Consider the following 20,537-nt stretch of genomic DNA (forward strand, 5'->3'; position numbering starts at 1 on the left):
GCATGTCATGTTTGAGAAGCAAAGGAAACTAGGTCAGGTATCGGGGGTCAGTCACTCATCCCTTCCAGTGTCAGGTGTGGGGGTGGTTGGGAGTAATGAGAGCTCTGAGCAGGGAACCCCACAGTCTTCCCCCAAACAAGTGTGGAAACATACTAATTCCCTCCTCTTGTCAATTGGCAACAATTACCCACTACCAGGGCTGCTGGGAACACGCATTCATATGTACGATTAACTCTCGATTATTCGTGTGAATGAAGAGGAGGAGTCTGGGAAATGGAAAAAAAATAAATTAAGAAATAAAAACAACACTAGACCCATAAGCAATCCAAAGCCGCTTGCTTGTAGGCTACATTTGTGATTAGAAAAGCGGAGTCTCGCCTTTCCAAACACTCAGGGCTCAGTCCGGCATTTGAGCGAGTCCACATTCCCTGAGCACACCCCGGCCGGGTGGTGGGGAGGTGATGTGGGTGTTGGGGGGTGGGGGGGGCACGAGGCCATTGACAGGGAGACAAAACTGTCCCTGGATGTAAACATTACCATGGAAACTCCACAAACACTTGCCAGCGAGATTCTTTCCCCTTCTCCCACCCTGAGCGCAGGAAAGGGAGCATGCCCACCCCCACCTAGACCGTGCTCTCCATCACCCATTCGGAGCTGCCAAAAGTCCCCCGGGCCCCCACCAGGTCACTCTCCTCAAAGGGCAAGAGCATGCCGTTGACAGAGAGGCTGCGCTTCGTCCAGATGTTCGAGACCTTCCGAGGGGGACTGTAGCCGCCCGGCACGACCCCTCCCGCCGCCGCAGCAGCAAAGTCCCCCATGTCGAAGGAGTGGCTGCGTTTGGTCTTGCCCTCCAAGGGCAAGGGGAGCAGGCTCCTAGCCCGGGCCGCAGGGGGCCCCAGCAGTGGCTCTCGGTCCGAGTGGTGGCCCCGGGCCGACGTCCCAGCCCCTCTCCCGGCTGGAGTCCTGGAGTCCAGCAGCTCCTCCTTTCTCTGACTCTTGAGGTCCAGGGAGGCGAAGGCCCCCATCAGGCGGTCAAGGCTGGGCTTGGGGCGTGCGGCGGAGGGTGGGAGCCTCCAGGGGGCCCGTCCCAGCCCCGCAGCCTCCCCACTGCCCAGGGAGCTGGAGGAAGAGGAGTCACTGGCGCGGGCCAGGCTGGCGGTGAAGTCCAGGAGCTCGTTGCGCACCACCACCTTGGGCGGGCCCTGCGGCGGGGCCCCGGCTGGTGCGCTACTTGGAGGCGGTGGCTGGGCGCCGTTGGTCTGCGAGTACACATTGCTCACGGCCGCTGCCATCTTGCTGGGGGCCTCGTGGTTGCAGACCTTGTAGCGCACCATGAGGATGACGATGAAGACCAGCAGCGTGGCCACGATGATGCCCCCGATGACCAGGATCATGGTGCCGCCCAGGATCTGGCTGTGCATGGACTGGCACTGCGGGTAGTCAGCCTTGGTGAAGAACTGGGCGCAGCCCACGATGTTGGTGGCCGTGAGTGTCGTGGCTGTGTCATCCCACATGGCCAGCACACACAAGTCGTAGCCAGTCCCTGACACCAGGTTGTTGACCACGAAGGCCTTGTTGGAGGCTGGGATCATCCTGGGGAGGGAGGTGGAGAGAAATAGTGAGGGGTGGTGGGGTGGAAGGACAGGGTGATGGGGAGTAGACAGAGGTAGAAACAGAGTGACAGAGATGGGGAGGGGGAGGGGAGGGAGGCCAAGACAGACACGGGGACACAGAGAGAATGGGGCAGAGGGAAAGAAAGGGACAGAGGAGTGAAGAGACATGGAAAGAGAGAGAAGGAGAGACAGAGGAGAGGGGAGGAAGGAGGGGCAGGGGCAGGCAGGCGACAGGAATAGGGCATAGGGAATAGAGAAGAAAGAGATGTGAGGAGGGAGACCCAGACAAGGGAACCAAGGGACAGGTTAGGGTGGAAAGGAAGGTGAGAGAGGGAGATTCAGAGATGGAGCATCAGGGAGAGGTATAGACAGAGGATGTGTCAGAGACCAAGGACGTGTCAGAGACCGAGGATGTGTCAGAGACCAGGTGAGAGAAAATCCAGATATATGGAAACAAAAACACAAAACACAATGAGTATGAAGATGAAGGGAATGAGAAAGGGGGTAGTTGAAAGCAGAGAAAAGGGGAGGCATTTAGAGGTGGAGGGAAAGAGGAGGAGGGGGAGACTCAAGCAGAGTTGAGAGGACACACAGGGACAGGCAGAGGGAGAGACAGAGAGGCAAAGAGGTTAAAGTGTGAAGAAGCAGAAATTATACAAAGGGACACCCGCTACTTCCCTCCCTCATACCTGCTACAAGTATTCCCTCCGTCTCTGGGAAGGGCGGGGTGAGAGTCAGGTCAGCCCTGACCCTGTGCCAGCCCACCCCCAGGCTTGCTCCAGCCCTCCTGTGACCTCTGAGATTCATGGGGATCTCCATCAACACTTTCTGAGCCTTCTTTCTGGACCAGGTGCCATGCTGTGTCAGAGACAAGGTCCTGCCTAGAGAGGCCAGCACCACCCTCACCTCCAAAGGGCTTTCTCATGACTCAGGAGGGAGAGCGTTTGCTGCTGCAGACTGAGGGAGAGGGAGTCTAAGCAGAAGAGGACTGGATGCAGGAGAAGGGGGCCTGCCGCTTAGGGGTGGAGGGACAGTGCAGTGTTAAGGACTGGGGGGCACTTCTGTATCCCAGAGGAAAGGGACGATTCCTTGGTTCTAGTTGTAGTAGGCCAGGCTCAGCCAAGAAACCTGAGGGAAGAGTTTCTTTAGTAGAAGACTTTAACTGCTCCTTCCACCTTAGGGGAGGGTCTGATGGGGAAGCACTCTCCCCACATTGTGGCTGGTCCTCTCCTGCCTGGACCTCCTCACCCTGAACTCTGGACCCTTGTGACCTTGTTAAGCCTGGATGCACACCCTGAACTCCAAGACCCTTGTTGAGGTATCATGCCTTCTGCTGATTCCAGAGATGATGTCTGTGTCACTTCCATAAACACTCCCAAAGAAATACCCAGGCCTGAAGGTACCACTGTGTAGCTTTCTTGGTAGTTCCTCCACTCCCATTCTCCTATTCCCTACTACTTGAGAATGAAAGGGCTCTATCAGCTCCCATCAACCCCTCAAACCTGGAGCTAGGCAACTTAATTAAGATCTCAAATATGAAATACTGAAGCCTGAAAACTTCCACCTGGGATCCATGCACAGATGACTGGAACTGACAGGCAGATATTGACATCCCGTCAGTGGGCAACCCCGGTGGCTGCTGCCTCCCTCCTCACCTGCCCACCTGCTCTTTTGCTGGGGAAGTCACACTGGAGAAAATTGAGCCCCCAAGGCCCACCTGATATGGTTTGGCTGTGTCCCCACCCAAATCTCATCTTGAATTGTAGCTCCTACAATTCACAGGTGTTACGGGAGGGACCTGGTGGGAGGTAATTAAATCATGAGGGCGGGTCTTTCCCATGCTATTCTCATGACAGTGAACAAATCTCATGAGATCTGATGGTTTTATAAAGGGGAGTTTCCCTGCACAAGCTCTCTTCTTTTGTCTGCCACCAGGTGAGACGTGCCTTTCAACTTTTGCCATGATTGTGAGGCCTCCCCAGCCATGTGGAACTGTGAGTCCATTTAACCTTTTTCTTTCCCCCCCGCTTTTTTTTTTTTTTTTGTAAATTATCCAGTCTCGTGTATGTCTTTATCAGCAGCGTGAAAATGGACTAATACACAGCCCCACCCCTAGCACAGTGTTTGGGGCAGAAGAGGCCAGAGGGGTTAGGAGAGGTGGATCCAGCAAGGACCCTGCAGCCAGCCCCACAGGTCTATCTGAAGACTTCAGAGCCAGTTTCACCTGGGCATCATGACAGTCCTGTAAAGGCAGTGATCAGTACTCCCATTTCACAGAGAAGAAATGGCTGAGACTCAGAGAGGGTAAGTGATCTGCCTGAGGTCACACAGCTGGGATTGCTAGTATGCAGCAGTTGAGACCTTTAACACTAGCTTCTGGGTCCACGGTGTGGGCTTGTTCCTCACTGTGTGACAGACATGGAAGCATTTTTCCTCATTTCAGTGAATAGTTCACCCTGGCCTGTGGCTGGTCAACCACCTTCATCCCTGGAGCAGCTTAGAGCCTGCTGTGACTCACGCTCCTCTACTGACAGGATGCCTAGCCTGCTGGGCCATCTGCTGGGCAGGGCCTAAGGAGCCCTGTGTGGCCAATGCTGCAGGGGACACTTGAGTCCTCCAGGGCCTCATTCCTTTCCCCTCAGGGCTAATGATGTAAGTTGAGAAGGCAGGAGCTAAGCACACCCAGAACAGTGACAGCAGCAAGAGCAAACACCAGCTGGTAACTGTGTGCCATGCTCTGTTTTAAGTGCCCTATGCCAACTCACTTAGACCTACAGCAACTCCGCGACACAGCTGCCATCATAATCCAGATTTTTCAGATGGGGAAACAGAGGTGCAGAAGTGTGAAGCAAAGATAACATGGCAGAGCTGGGATTAAATCCCAGGGAGGCCACCTTCAGTCTGCTCTGAATCACGGCATTCCACCATTTTGTTGGGTCACAGTGATATAACAGCATGTCCACTTGAGAGGTGGATGGACACCCTTGTTTACTGAATACCTGTTGTGTAACATAGGTTTCCACATTCATGATTGCATTGAACACAGCCACCCGAGGACACCAAAGATATACCACGAGCCCAGAAATCTTCTCAATATTTAGCCACCTTCTCCTGGGAAGCAGACCACACTAGTACTACTATTAGTACTACTAATAGCAACAAAATAAGAAGAACAGCTAACATGAGGGCTTACTCTGTGCCAGGCACTATTGTGAGATATTTAAGGGGATTAAGACTCATTTAATACTCTCTAACACTGTTGGGAGGCTATTATTGTTATTCTCATTTCCACTTAACAGATAAGAAACTGAGGCACAGAAAGGTTAAGCTACCTGCCCAAGGAGGCCCAGCTAGTAAGTCGGCAGAGCTGGGATTCAAATCAGGCAATTTGTCTCCAAGGCCTCCGCACCTGACCCCTGGGCCATGCTGCCTCTCAGACACTGACCCATCTTCCCGCCCTGCCTGGGCAACTTTGTGTGGAACCCTGCCTGGTCTCCCCAACTTCCCTTTGCTCCCCAACTCAGAGAAAATCATAATGTGATGAAGCCACATCCTAATGTGATGAAGCTGCAGTTGGGCTGTGCTGCTGATGGAGGTGTAACATGGCAAGGCTGATTCTTGGCAGGCCACTGGAACCTGGATGAAGGGTCAGGTCTGGAACAGTTTTGCACTGTAACTGGCCCATCAGAAACAAGGCCAGCAGGAAAAGCCTGCTAGGTTGAAGAGCAGAAAGGCAGAAGGCAGCTCCTGATTCCTCTGCTCTGTGTGTGTGTGTGTGTGTGTGTGTGTGTGTGTGTGTCTGTGTGTGTGTTGGCGGTAGGAGGAGTTGGGGTGACTTAAGGAGAGCCACAGCCAGCTAACTCAAAACAGCCCTGGCTGGCAAGGTCAAGTTTGCCTTTTCTAATAACAATAATAACCAGTATTTGCCTAGCACTTACTTGTGCTGGCAAGTTTACACGCATTATCTCATTTAATCTCCTGACAACCCTCTGAGGAAGTTATTCCCATTTAGAGAAGGAGGAAGCTAAACAGTTTGAACTTTCCTTTGGGGGAATGATGGGGCTGAGACAGATCAGGTCCGTTGCGTCACAGAGCCCACACTTCTTAAAAGCAAGACCACTTCTGCCTCCAGGCAGCCAACAGACAAATTGCATGAGAAAGCCACGTGAAATGGGCACTCTAGTGAAAGATATAGAATTCATCTCTGACCTGTGTCCCCCTGTCCACCTCATCATCCAACCCTACAAAACCATCCACTGATCCTCCAAGCTATATCTGGGGAGCCTGGATTTCCCCCTTCACTCCTGCTCACAACCCATCACTCTGGCTGGTAGATTCTGCCTTCTGAACACCCTCTGCCTTCCAACTCCACATACAGTGTTAGCTTAGGCCTCTCCATTTCTGGTCAGGATGGACTCAGCAGCCTCCAGTCAGGCTCTCTGCCACAAACTTTGCTCCCTGAAAGTGCATTCTCAGCACCACACCATCTCTAGTGTTCCACCTAAAACACAACTCTGGCTGTGTCACCTGCCCACTGAGATGCTTCAAGTACTAACTATGGTCTACAAGAGACAGTGCAAACTCCTTAGCTGGGCTCCCAAACCAGGCTGCTGTCACATTGTTGTCCTTCTACCCACACAGCCTCTGACACTGCCCACATTCTTAAAAACTTGCCCAGGTAGGAAAACACTGCAGAATCAGCCAGGCCCTGAACGGGCAGATGGCACTTCCTAGAAGGATAATTAAAGACCTTATTTATCAAGGGACTAATTGTAAAGAGGCAAGAGGGTATGGGGGATCACAAGGGAATGTGCAAGAACCCAGAGCTAATAGCAGCCAAGAGCCGAGGTGTTATGTCTGCCTCATCCCCAGGAGAGAGAAGCATGTAGGCCAGTGCTGCTTGTAGTGTGGCTCATAGATGGATGCTGGCCCATGGACTGTTTGTTCCTGTTCCAAGATCAGACACTACGGAAGTCAACAGTAAGAATTAAGGCTTTATAGCAATTTGGCATTGGTTGTCACATTCAAGTGCGTGATGATAATTTCTGATAACTTGGTTCTAGTCTTACAAAAGCACTGGCCTGCAACAGAGTGGGGAAAATCGAAGCTGCTCCTTCACAATGAATAGCTTGAGGAGCCCTGGGCTAGTGCAGGCTTTCTCAGCCTCACTACTGTTGACACTTTGGCTGACTATGTCTTGTCTGTGTGGGGCTGTCCTCTGCATCGTAGGAGGACAATCCCAGGACACCCCTGGGCTCCACCCACCAGATGCCAGAACACACCCACAGTGTGACAAGCTAAAATGTCTCCAAGCATTGCCCAATGTCCTCTGGGGGCAAAGTTACCCTCCACTGAGGCACATTGGTTTAGAGAATTTGGTTGAGAAACAGAAGCTGCCAGGGGCAACCTTACAGGGTGGGCACCGGACAAAGAAGTAGCCAGACCTCACTCTTCTCTGCCACCTACCTTCTGCTGCTGCTCTGCATGGCTGAACCAAACCGAAAGCCAGAGTTCACAGGCACATGCAGGTCAGGCTTCCAGAGTGCAGAGCAAGGCGGAGGAGGGGACAGTGGATCCCGAGGGACAATAGACAATAAATGGCTCAACCATCAGGTCAGTCATGGGCCCCTTGGTGAAAAACACGTCCCTGAAATCCTGAGAGATTTCTTTCCATCATGTAAACTACCAACATCTCTGTTAGCAGAAAACATGAATTGCTATTTTAAGTTAAGCTGCTCCAATGCGTTAAATTTAATTAAACTCACACACTCTAAAAGACAATTTGAAACTGCAACCCCAAGCACTTACCAAGGAAACACAAAACAAGCCTAAGTGGCTGTCTCTGGATTGTTTTTCTTTTTCTTTCTTTTTCTGTTAATATTATTTTGGCATTGTTTATTCAGCTTAACACTAGCACACAAATCTACAGCTGATACCAGAGGTCTACGAAATCACAGGCACATACCGTTATTCTACTGTGGGCTCTCGAATCTGTTCTCCACCTTTCACCTGCTTGCCTCTGCCTGTGGGGAACTACATTTCCCAGGCTCCCTTGCCTGTTCCCAGGTTTCTGAACCCTCAGGCTGCCAGTTGGAGTAGGCCAACGGAGGCACTGGAGAGAGACTGGAGGGCCGGAAGAGGGGAGAAGCCAGGTATCTCTTCTATTTTTTCGTCTCCAAGTGGTTTCACCCTGTCAGACTCTGAATCTCCTCTGTGATTTCAGCTGCCAGGGTTCCAGCTCCTGCTAGACACATTAGGATCTTAGTCACTGGTCATGCCATCTCCTCCTGTGTCCTTCCAGCCTTGGATGGGGATGTGTGGGTGGCGGTGGCTCCCAGCTGTTGCTAATCTCTATAGCGCCTCACTGTCCTGTTCCCCACCCACTGCTCCCATGCTCACTGCCCCCACCTGTTGTTGACCTCTGAGCAGCTCCATCATCCCTGAAATCCAAACCCTGTCCTGAATTCTGTTTCTTTTTCTTTTTTTTTTTTTTTTTCTTGAGACAGAGTCTCACTCTGTAGCCCAAGCTGAAGTACCCTGGTGCAATCTCTCGGCTCACTGCAACCTCCGCCTCAGGGGCTCAAGCGATTCTTGTGCCTCAGCCTCCCGAGTAACTGAGCCTACAAGCGCATGCCACCAAGCCTGGCTAATTTTTTGTATTTGAGTAGAGACGGGGTTTCACCATGTTGCCCAGGGTGGTCTTGAACTCCTGAGCTCGGACCATCCACCCACCTTGGCATCCCAAAGTGCAGGGATTACAGGCGTGAGCCATGGCTCCCGGCCTGAATTCCCTCTTTCAAAAGACCTAAAATGTTCTTTTATTTCTGACTGAATCCTGAATGACACAAGGAGATAACCTTTACATTGTTGAGAACATTCTATTTATTAACTTATTTCCTTGCACTTTGGGAAAAGATGATCATCACTTCATGTCAGCAGCAGCACATCTTGGCTGTATCTAGTGAAACTCCAGCTTTAGGAAACAATTTACCAGCCTCTCAGAATCACTCATCACTCCCCCAGTAAGCCAACTTGATCCCATTGCACACAGTGGTCCCTCTTCCTTAGCATCATATCTTCCTCCACCGGGTGACCTTATCTCTTAAGGCCTGACTCATAAATTACCTTTGACCTCACCAGAGCTATCTCTTCTCTCCCTCCTCCCACAACCACTCTTACAGTCCCCTGTTAAAGCCCTGGGGGTTGTTCATGTACACCTTTCCCTTGAGGACTGGAAATGTGTCTTATTCCTCTTTGCATTTCTACTGCCGATCATGATGTCTGGCCTAGAGTCAATGCTGAGTAAATATTTACCCTATGGTTAGGCAGTGAGTGCAAGAGTGCTTTGCAAAATGTTAGGGCCTAAACATATGTGAGGGATTCTTATCTAATATTCAAGGGCTAGTTAATGGTGACTCTCAGACACTGGCTGGTTCTGAGGACATCTTTCTGGAGAGGTACTTGTCCTTTTTTTTTTTTTTTTTTTGAGATGGAGTCTTAGTCTGTCCCCCAGGCTGGAGTGCAATGGCATGATCTTGGATCACTGCAACTTCTGCCTCCCAGGCAGGCTCAAGCAATTCTCCTGCCTCAGCCTCCTGAGTAGCTGAGATTACAGGCATGCACCACCATACCTGGCTAATTTTTGTATTTTTAACAGAGATGGGGTTTCACCATGTTGGCCAGGCTGGTCTCAAACTCCTGACCTCAAGTGATCCACTCGCCTTGGCCTCCTAAAGTGCTGGGATTACAGGCATGAGCCACCACACCCGGCCTGGAGAGGTATTTTTCTATATCCTTGAGGCTTACTGCGAGGGCTCCTGAAAACCTTTCATGGATGTGCATATACATATGTGTTTGGGGTATATGATTGTGTGTATGCCTGTGCGGGAGAAGATGTGTATCTAAGAAGTATCATTTGTCAGCTGAATGTGTGGGTATTTGTGAGTGTGTGCCAGAGTGTAGGTGCTTACATGTATGTGGCAATAAGGGGTCCTGGTCCTAGGCAACGTTAGTCATTGTTTTGCCCCTCTTTCAACCAACCCCCTAACCCCACCTCCCCCAGAGGCTCCCACATCCTCTGAAACTTCTGAGGTGACTTCCTGTGTGACCTCTCTCTGTAGGCTGAGCCTCCTCTTTTCTAATGGAACAGAGTTTACCCCCCAGAAAAGGCATTTGGGCCTCAGGAATAGGAATGGGAATGGAGCGGGAGTTTCCACCTGGGCCTCGGCCTCCAGGAAGAGCCTATGGGCCTCCAGGAAGAGCCTGTGGGCTGCTAAACTCCACTCTTCCCCTCTCTCGTGGCTTCCAGTCTAGGTTACACTCTCCAGGCTCCCTTGCAGCTAGTGTGCCCATGTGACCTTTTCTGGCTAAAGGGATGTGGAGGATGTCATCTGTGCCAGATGATCTGTGCCATCTCTAGGCCAGGCCTTCAGCAGCTCAGATGCCTTCCCCACACTCCCCTTTCCTTCTGCCAGCTGGACCCTTGGGCGGGATGACAAGGCCTGGAGGGAGGTACATACTGGGTACCTAAGTCTCCCATGAGGAAGGTCTCCTGATAACCTGGCACACCGCTCTGGACTGTTAGGAAAGTGAGAAATCAAATTTGATTCCGCTTGAGGCTTTACATTATGGCAATTATTTGCAACAGCAGTTGCCTCCCCTGACCAACAGACGCCCACAGGTAAGATGAAGTGAGCCTGAAGAATTTGCTATTTAGTAGGTATGTGTGTGAGAGACAGGGTGAATGTGTGTTTGTGTAAGAGGAAGACATTGGTGCTGATGTCTATACAAGAAATCCTTACCTTCCTGGAGTTGTCAACAAATACCACCTCTTGTATCTGCATAATTCCTCCAGCCTCCAGCCTCCCCTCTGCTCCCCTAGCACCACGCCTTTCTAGGTGCTCTGTCCTCTCCTCCCTCCATCAGTGATGCACCATGGCTCCCTGCTGAGCCTCAGCACTAATTTGGAAGGGCCACATCAGGCTTCCCCTACTCCACCCCTGGCTCTCTGTGTCCTCATTACTGGCTCTTCACAGAACCACTGGCTTGCCACCCTCTCTAGTTAGCCTTGAGATCTCAGGCTACATGACATGGTCTCATTAAACCAAGCCAAGCAGCCCTTACTCCCAGATTCTCTCTCTTCCTGCGAGCCCCAAAGGGACTTGTTTGCTTTCATGCAGGAGCTGCAAGGGAGTAGAGGAGATGAGTGTTGTTCCATCCTGCATACAATTTACTGAGTACTTACTACGTGCCAGGAACTTGACAAGCAGAGTCTCTTTGATTCTGCATGCTGACTGTATGAGGTAGGTATAATTATCCCCACATCACAGATGAAGAAACTAAGGCTCAGGCAGATAGAACCGCTGCTCAAGCTCACACAGCTGGAAAGTGGCTGAGCCAGGTCTGCCAGGCCATGGAGCATGATCTTCCCTATGCTGTATTACACTGAATTGAATTGAGCAGAATCAGGATTTAGCAGGTGGCAAGTCTTGGAGTTGGGCCGACTGTTTGCCAGCCATTTAAAAAGAGAAAAATAACATGAATTACTTTACAATGATAGCTAACATTTATTGAGCACTTACTATGTGTCAAACACTGTTCTGAATATTTTCCATGTATTAGTTAATTTAACCTTGGGAAATCCTGTGAGGGAGGTGCTAGTCTTATTATCATTATGGATGAGAAAATCGAGGCTCCAAGACATTAAGTGATTTGACTAAGCTCTCACAGAGAGAAGGACTGTGCTCAGCCAAGATTGAACCCAGCACTTTCACATTTCCTCAATTCACATTCATGATAACCCTGGGAAGTGCGTCTAATAATTGTGCTACCTGTTTTAGAGGCAGCGGTTAACTGAACTGCCCTGGGCTCACATAGCTAATTAGGGCCGGAAATGGGACTCCAGTGAATGAGGAGGGCAATCTCTCTACTTCGGGACACATGCTCCTGGGGGGTCTGAGGGAAGTGAGGGAACCACGTGGATATTTATGGTCAGAGTTTCCAGGCAGGAAGGAGGTGCCAGTGCAAAGGCCTTGAGGTAGAAACAGTGAGGAGGACAGTGAGGCTGGAACAGAGAGATGGAAAGGGAGAGTAGTAGGAAATGAAGTCACCAAGGTAGTAGATAGGAGCCAGGTTCTTGCAAGTACGTTCACTCTTGTGTTCCAACTCTGAGATTGGCTGCTGGGTGCTAATGTTAAGGATTCTGAGGCTGTGTTTAAACTCAGTGGGACAGAGTCCTCTGGAGCCTGTCTCATATTTGCTGTTTCTGGCCTAGAGATCAGAGTAGTTAGAATGACCAGAATTACCAGTACAAGTTGTAGACCCTACTGGTGACTAGTGCCAAATGCTGGCCTTCCCTAAGCACCAGGCCCTGAGTGGTAATGGGAGAAGGCACATGTCTGCTCTTTAGAGTGGGACGATCATGGAGCTGGTGTGATTCAGTGAGGGCTCCAAGGATCAGAAGACTCTGATCTTCCAGTTGGTGCCAGGGACCAGAAGCCTGGGGTTGGGGGCCAGCCTCTGTCCCTGCTCTTCTGCCCTTGTGGCTCCTGAGAATATGGAGCTTCCACAAATGCCCTGAGGCACCCCTGCCTTACTGGCAGTTACTTCAGACTCTCAGTGAGTGAAGGAGCCACTTTCCTTTCAATATGATTGAGGCTCTGAGACAAAGCACCCCCATCATTGCCTCAATCCTCAGGTGTACCCAGACATCCACTTCTACAGCCCCTGAGACGGCAGGCAGGGTTGGCATCAGCCCCTGTTGAGTTGGCCTCTGGGTCTGGGTGTCCTTCCTTGCTCCCATCCCCCAGCCTCTTCTCTGCAAGTGGTCAGAGGGATCCTGTTAAAACCCAGGTCACATCCTGTCTTTCTCTGCTCAACCCTGCTCCTGCCCCCAGTGAAGCCCACCTCATGTAGTCAAAGTCCTCACATGGCTCACAGGCCCCAGGCGATCTGCCCCTCACCTCTTGGGTTTTGTCTCCTTCTACTCCCCATTCTTACTCTATAATCTGGGCTCCCCGCTGCTTCTCAAATCTGCCAAGGGGAATCCTGCCTCAGGACTTTTGCACTGGCTGTTCCCTCTGCCTGGATGCTCTTCCTCCAGATGTTTATATGCTAGCTGCTTTGCCTCTGTCAGGTCCCTGTTCCAATGTCACATTCTTAGCGAGGCCATCCCAGATCACCTTTTCAACACTGGGGGCTTCCCCAGGCTTGTTACTCCACTCCATTTTTCCCCAATGCATTTTTATTGTCCAACAGACAACATCATTGATTTATTATGATTACTGTTAATTGTCTTTCTCTCTGTCTACTAGAATGTCAGCTCCCTGAGGTCAGAGTTTGTTTGGGTTGTTTTTTTGTTTTTTTTTTTTGCCTGTTTTGTTCACTGATATTTTCCCAACACCTAGAATGATACTTGGCACAGCACAGGCCCTTGAAAACATTGGTTGAACTTGCAGATGAAATGAATGTTCTACACTGCACTGCCCAATATAGTAGCTGCATGTGGTCATTCAAATTTAACTTCAAATTAATAATAATTGATTAGAATTAAAAATTTAGTTTCTGAGTCATAACAGCCAGATTTCAAGTGCTCAGTAGTCACATGTGGCTAGTGGCTACTGGATTGGACAGTGCCACTGTGTGACATTTCCGTCAACACAGGTAGTGCTATTGGATGGTGCTGTTCTAGAATATGCTATGCAGCCCTATCCATGTACCCAGCAAGTGGTATTAACACTGTCATTTTCTATGTGAGCCCTGATGCACCAAACAGGTGGGCCAGTCCAGGTGATGTTGTCCAGCTCTGGGGAGTTCACACCAAGGGATGAATTTGTCTTGGAGTCTTTGATCCAGACCTCTGAGCAGTTCCCCATTCTCTCTGAGGCTCTGGACAACTTCATCCCTCCTTTATGACTCTTCCAGTTCTCCATGGTTCCTAAGACCTCTGGGTTCAGCGTGCCCTCTCTGGGATTCTCTCAGGCCTAGCTCAAGCTTATCTGCCCACTGGAGTGTTCTCTCTGCCTCCCATACTCAGCCTGTGCCCCAGCCCCTTCCCAAGGCTTGGCCCTACTGGCAAAGCTGCCTCACCTTCCCCACAGTCCTCAAATAGGGACAGCCCTTAGCCAGCCTGTGTCTTTGTGCCCTCTCTGGTCCTTTGTTTCGATATTCTGGTTCCTGCTTTTCTGCTTCTCATGTTCAAGCTACCCATTACACATCTGACACATTTCTATTGAGAAAAATCCCTCATAGATCCAATAACAATGATAGATGTCATCGGAATACCTGCCATTAGCAAGAGAAGCTGAAGAGGCAGCAGGGTACAGTGGATATGCACACAGGCTCTGGAGCCAGACTGTGGGGTTCCAGTCCTGATTTTGCACATACCAGCTGTAATACCTTATCTTGGGCAAGTTTCTTAATCTCTCTGTGTTTGTTTCCTAGAAATATCCCCTTTCTGTAAAATGGGGCATTCATAATCTCTGCTTTATAGGGTTGTTATGAGGATTCAAGGAGTCATGATTCATAAAGTACCTAGGTCAGTGCCTGGCACAGAGTAAGCCCCACGTGAGGGTCTGTTACATAAAGGAGTGGGCCATGCTTAACCCATGTAACCCCAAGGAAATGCCTCTCTGATGGTGGAAATCCAGGCCTCGGGGATTTGTGGCTGGCAAACCTCATGCAAGCTAGAAACTAGGAGACTCGGGCAGTACCTGACCCTGGCTGGGGTGTCAGGGAGGCATCGTGGCTTCAACACTTGCAGCAGAATGGGTCCCCCCTGCAACCCCCCATGAGACTATTGTTCAGAATTCATGTGGAGGAAGTGTCAGTAAAGGCCTGGCTGAGCAATGGCAGAGATGACAGGAAATTAGGCCAAAGAGAGCTGACCCTCAGCAGGCTGCCTCTGTGCTCATCTCCCCAGTGTTAGGCCTTACCTGGTGACAGGTAAGGGTCACTCGTTGGGAGGCCCTGTGTTTGCTCCCTGACTTGGGAGGCATGGCAGATGCAGCTGCCAGGCAAGGACTTGGGAAAGTCACAGCCCAAGTGTTTGGTGGAGGCAACAGTGTCAGGGAGGGAGCTTCACCCTGCTCCATGGGGCTCCTTCATGGAGGGGATAAAGCCAGGAGGTGGGAATCCAGGCACTGGCACTGCACCACCGGGGTTCAAGCCCCAGTGCTGTCACTGACCAGCAGTGTGACCTTGGGCAAGCCACGTAACCACCCTGTAAGAGGGGGCAGATTATAGAGCCCCGTCGCAGGGTTGCTATGAGGATGAAATGAGCGAATCTCTGTGATTTGAACAGTGCCTTGTCCCTAGTGAGTGCTTAATTTGTGCTAGTGTTTGTGACTGAGGACAGAGAAGTGAATCCAGGCCTGAGGCTGGACACTGGCTCATGGATCAGGTGCACAGCCAGCTCCGCAGGCCAGCCGTCTGAGGTCTGGCAGTCTGTCTTGGTGCAGGCCACTGGGGCCAGCCTGCCCGCTGATCCAGGCACTTCTCTTGCTGACTAACCAAGGTGTCTTCTGGCTCTTCCCAGTTCTCCTCTGCCCTCACCATGCACAGATCCTAGGAACTCCGGGTTGAGAAGGGCCCTGAGAGCCACCCTGCTCATCAGCGCCTCCATAGCAGGCCTACCTGGCTGTCAGCACCCTCTGCTCACACACTTCTAGGACATGCCAGGCAGTCATCCTAGCTCTGGACAACTCTGAGTGACTCATGGGGGCCATGGTCTGACAGACTGCGACTTCCTCCCACCAGCCCAATGCAACCCCACAGCTGCCCAGAACAAGCCTGTTTCTTTCTTTTCGACATGTTGATGCTTCCCATATTGTGAGGCCACTCTCTCATCCCACCTTGACTTTTCACTTCTCCAGAATTCACATTTCCATTTCTTCCAACCATTTCCTCATAGCACAGTTTCTAGTTTGCTGGCAGGCTGCCCCATCTGATCATACCTGATCACATGTCAATTTGTCTTTGGCCCTTCTCTTTGGGGGTTCTGAGTAGTCAGACCCTACATTGCCCCAATCAGACATCACACTTGTGGACACCACCCCCTCCCTGGAAGTACACTGGATTCTCTAGAAGCCACATCCCACTGGTGGTCACACTGAGCAGACTGTCAATGGAGAGGCCCTGTGCTTTCCCAGGACTGCTGTTAAGCCACATTGCTTAAACAATGTCCCCACCACTGCAGGCTCAGCCAACCCAGGCAAGCTCTTGAGCCCATGTAAGGCCTGCCTCTCTCTCTCTCTCATTCTGTGTATGTGTGTGTGTCCTCATTCAGGTCTCCACAGATATAGAAGTCTTTTCTGTATTTAATTGTCCTTATCTTCCAGCCCCCAGGGACTGGGTTGGCATATCTTAGAGGAAAGAGTGTAGGCTTTGGACTCAGACAGAAAACTCTCTTTGAAGGCTAGTTCTGCCCCCGACCAGATGTGTGACTCTAGACCATGTGACTTTCCTCTCTCTGAACCTCTGTTTCCTCACAGGTGAAATGGGAGAGTTATACTAGCCTTCTGTGGTGAGTGTGAGAAATCAAGTACAATAGGAATAAACATGTCTGCTCCCTTCCTGGGCCATTTGGTACCACAATGACGATGACTACAATGATGCTACTTGTCATTTATCTCCTGGAGGAGCTGAGAAGAGCTTGCTCAACAACAACTCATCACTTAGAGAAAAAATGCAGAAGGTGTCAGATCAATTATACCTTGTTATAAACACAGACGTGTACAAAATGAAGATTCCCCACCAGCTGTGCCCAAGTCACGCTAGAACAGCCAGCAGACACCAAGTAAACACCATCTAATGATGAACCTGATCGGACCATTCACTCCAGTTGGCAGATCCATAATTTCATGGGGGTATCACCCGGAGCAAAGCCAGCACCAGCCTCCTTGAAAATGCTATCATATGCTCTCTTTGGCAGCACTTCCACTAAAACTGGAACCATGCAGAGGTCAGCATGTCCCCTGCAGAAAGATGACAGCAAATTTGTGAAGCGTTTTATATGAAATTCTGGTACATGCTACAACTTGTGTGAATCTTGTGTGATTCCACTTATATAAAAGACCTGGAGTAGTCAAATTCATAGAGACAGAAAGTAGCAGGGTGGTTGCTGGGTGCTGGGGGGAGTGAGGAATGGGGAATTCTTATTTAATGAGTACAGAGTTTTAGTTTGGGATGATGAAAAAGTTCTAAGATGGATGGTGATGGTGACTGCACAACAATATGATGTATTTAGTGCCAGTGAACTGTCCACTCAAATGTGATTAGAATGGTAAATGTTATGTATATTTTACAATAAAAAATGGCAAAAAATATTGCAAAGCCAATTCTACCAGGTACTCAGGAAGAGGAGAGGTTGTTGGAAATAGAAGTGTCACTTCAGGGAGGCTGATGAACATCTGGGTGGCAGTCACCCTCGGCAGGGGCTTCTTGGTTCTGTTGTCTGTGGGCTTGGGTGGCCCTGTCAGATCTGGGGAAGGAGACAGCATTTGCGGAGGGGTAGAAAGAACCCCTGGCCATCTGATGCTATTCTACATGTGCCCCAATGGGTGAAGAGTAGGGCAACTCCAGAGCAGAAGTTGGCAGGAATCAAATGCCTGGGAAGAAGTTGCTGAAGATCCAGCATGGTGGTTCACAGCAGCTGGGCCTGGGTTCAAATCCTGCTCTGGCACTGACTAGCTGCGTGACCCTAGGCAGATTACTTACCCTCAGTTAAATAGGAACACTAGTACCTACTGTGTAGGAATATGGTCAGGACTAAATGAGGTAAAGTGTGTTAAATGCTAGGGGTGCCTGGCAATAAATGAAGGAATGGTAAACACTGGATTTTGTTTCAATGCCAATGGTGAAGTCAACAGTAACCCTTTGTCTTAGTTTCTTTGTATTGCTTAACAGAATACCACAGAATAATTTATATTTTTAAAAAACAACAACAAAATTTTCTCATAGAACTGGAGGCTAGAAGCCCAAGATTAAGGTGCCAGCATTTGGTCTGATGAGAGCCTTCTTTCTGTATCCTCACATGGCAGCAGCGGGAGGGCAAGAGAGAGACAGAGAGCCCCCTCGGCAGCCACAAGCCCTCATGACTTTATCACCCCTTACAGGCTCCACTTCTTCATCCTATCATCGGGGATTAGGTTTTAACCTATGACTCTCAAAGAGGACACAAGCGTTCGAACCACTGCACCCTTAATAAAGCATATCTGGGTAAAATGAAGCCCTCAGTCATTTCATGGAGGGGCATTGGGGCCCCACCTTTTCCTTCAATTATAACCATCTCCCTCTGTCAGATCAGAAGCTGTATCATAAGAAGGAACCTGTATCGACCCCCAGGGTGAATTTGTGCTCTAGTGAAGAAGGTTTACTGACTGTGCCATGCCTGGTGAGTCACTTCCCATGTTTGAGCCTCACCTTCACAGTTTTCTCACTTGCAAAATGGGTTCATAACAGCAATCATATGGTGTCTTTGTGAAAATTAAGTGCTGTGATATTTGTTCAGTACAGAGTATGCTGCTGAGAGTATGTTTATGCAATAAAAAGTAGCCATGATGATGTTTGCATTTGGTATTTGAAGATCAGTTTCAAATGTTGGCCCCACCATCTGCTAGCTGAGCAATCTTGAACAAGGAGATTTTGCTTCTCTGAATCTCAGCCTCCTCATCTGTCAAACGGGAATGAGAACACTACCACCTCCCCCAAAGGACCGTCTGGAAAACCTAAGACGCACGTCTACTTGGACACAGTATGTAAGTGGTGAAGCATTTATAAATGTGAGGTGCCCATTTTTTATAATGGGGACAGCCAGCACTCATGCATGAATGAGTGACCGAGAAACTTACTGACACTTCCTTGGGGGCTGCTCCAAGCTGCATGCCTGGAGGCAGACCCCCTGGTGAGAGACTTGCTGGGCATCAGGCTGCTGAGTTGCTGCATCATCCTGCCCGCTGCCTCACCCCACGGAGAGTTGCCCTTTCCACCCAGCGGTCAGGAGGAGCCCACTCAGCACTTCGCTGGGCTGTGTTTCTGCTGATTCTCCCTGGATACCTCTGTCTCTAACAAGCAGTCTGGTCAGGAAGTAATTAATTAAGGGTGGGGAGAGTGACAACCTCTCGCAGGAGGTCTCAGGTGGGCAGCTGGGAAGCCCCACTCTGTCCAGCCAAGTGGAAGGTCCTGATGCAGTCCCAACCCTGGAGTCAGCAGGAGGGAGGGTGGGGGAGCAGAGCCATCCCCACCCACCAGCCATCCTCATGTCCAGGCTGGAGGACGAGGCTCTAACTCCCACTCTGTCATGACTTGTTCAGCCTTGAGCAATTCACTTTCCTTCTCTGTGCTTTTAACATTCTAGAATTTCACAAGAATATCACTGGAAGAGGGGTGATGGGAGCGCAGGGGAGGCAGGAGGAAGGGGATGGGATATTGGGGCTGTGGAAGTAGGGGCAGCAGCAGGTCACTGACCCTGAAAGCACACAGGAGTTAGCATCAAAGTGACCTGGGCTCTGGGCTCAAATCCCATCTCCACAATTTATTGACTATATCTTTACTCACTTACTTAACTTTCCATAGCTTTTGTCTTCTTATTTGTAAAAGCAGTTTGCAAACCCAATTTGCAGAGTTATATGAGGATCAAAAGTAATGTACGCCAAGCACTGGCATACAATATATACTCAATAAATCATTTATATATATAGTGAATGCTTACTATATATTCTTACATACTTTATTATTCTCTATCTTCTATTTATCTTTCTATCATCTCTTACAGACTAACACCATCCATTCCACCCACCTCGCAGCAGGACCCCTCCTAGTGGCAGAAGATGAGCCACCTGAGGGCACAAGTAGTTTTAGGGGTTGGAGTCTCTGCCAGATGGGCAGAGGAGCCTTCCTATGGGATTTGTTCATTAGCTAGGAGCTTTAAGGTGGGGCTGGCCTGGCCTAGAGGTGCACCATCCTGATTTTGCCTGGGAATTACTAAAAGCAGCAGTGTAATTATCCTCCTTCCTCTGTCCTGCCCCAAGTCTGGGAGCAGCCAGGGCCTATGGGGACAATGAACACAGAACAGAGCCACTAATTGCACACCAGGGTCCCTGGAGGATGGCCATATGGGCCTGTCATCTTAGTGTGGAAGTAATCATGTAAATAAATCACGTGTGAGTAAATCACAGACTTATCTCATCTGTAATTTTCTGGGAATCTCTCCAGCACTGTTTATTGAGGTGCATGGGTCTGAAGCCCCAGAAATTGGCTCACTCTCCTCCCTCTCCTGCTCCAGCTGGGGAGAGGCCATGCTGGGTGGCAGATGGGAGTGAGGCTGATGAGGAGTCGTCCCTGCTCTGCTGGGGCACACGCAGGTGCGATGGAGGGTGAACCCCAAACGGGCACGGCAGGAGTAGGGGGGCTGTGTGAGTGAGTGGCCATTGAGCATTGTGTGCGTGTAGGTACATATGTGAGTGTGACTGTGCGTCCACTGGCCAGTGTGGAAGCAGCCCTGGGCGTGTGAGCAGGGAAAATGATTGACCTGAGGCTGTGAGCACCTGTGAACATGCACAGGTGGGGTGAACACTCGAATCAGCGTCCTTACAAAGGCCACACGGCCCTGTGGGGTCTGGCCCCACTGCCTCTCTGCCCCATCTCGCCCACCCTGCCCTGCACTCTGTCTGCTTCAGCCACCCTGGCCTCTTCGTTGCTCCTCAGAAACATTCCAGCCACGGAGGCTTTGCCCTGGCTCTTCCTTCTGCCTGGAAGGCCCTTCCCACAGACCTCAGTCCAGCTCCCCTTCAAGTCTGCTCAAATCCCACCTTCTCAGTGAGGCCTGCCCTGGACACGCTAGCTAATATTACAACTTACCCACCACCCCCAGCACCCTGCCATGTCTTGCCTGGGGTTTCCTTTTTGTGTGGCACTCACTGCCTCCCA

The 20,537-nt window shown here is 50.4% G+C and overlaps 1 protein-coding gene and 1 non-coding gene across 2 annotated transcripts in view; one reads left to right on the forward strand and one right to left on the reverse strand.

Moving 5' to 3' along the window:
• Nucleotides 1-236: 236 nt before the first annotated feature.
• The window catches only part of LRFN2 (leucine rich repeat and fibronectin type III domain containing 2), a 194,307-nt gene continuing 174,006 nt past the window's right edge, over nucleotides 237-20,537 (reverse strand). The window contains exon 3 of the mRNA XM_054492268.2: nucleotides 237-1,593. Coding sequence (XP_054348243.1) covers nucleotides 624-1,593 — 970 coding nt within the window. The 3' untranslated portion in view covers nucleotides 237-623. The remainder of the gene's footprint in view (nucleotides 1,594-20,537) is intronic.
• Nucleotides 16,527-16,629, forward strand: LOC129039738 (U6 spliceosomal RNA). Its single transcript, XR_008503443.1, has one exon. It is a non-coding gene; the product is annotated as a U6 spliceosomal RNA (small nuclear RNA).

The sequence above is a fragment of the Pongo pygmaeus genome, chromosome 5 (genome assembly GCF_028885625.2).
Source record: "Pongo pygmaeus isolate AG05252 chromosome 5, NHGRI_mPonPyg2-v2.0_pri, whole genome shotgun sequence".
NCBI lineage: Eukaryota > Metazoa > Chordata > Mammalia > Primates > Hominidae > Pongo > Pongo pygmaeus.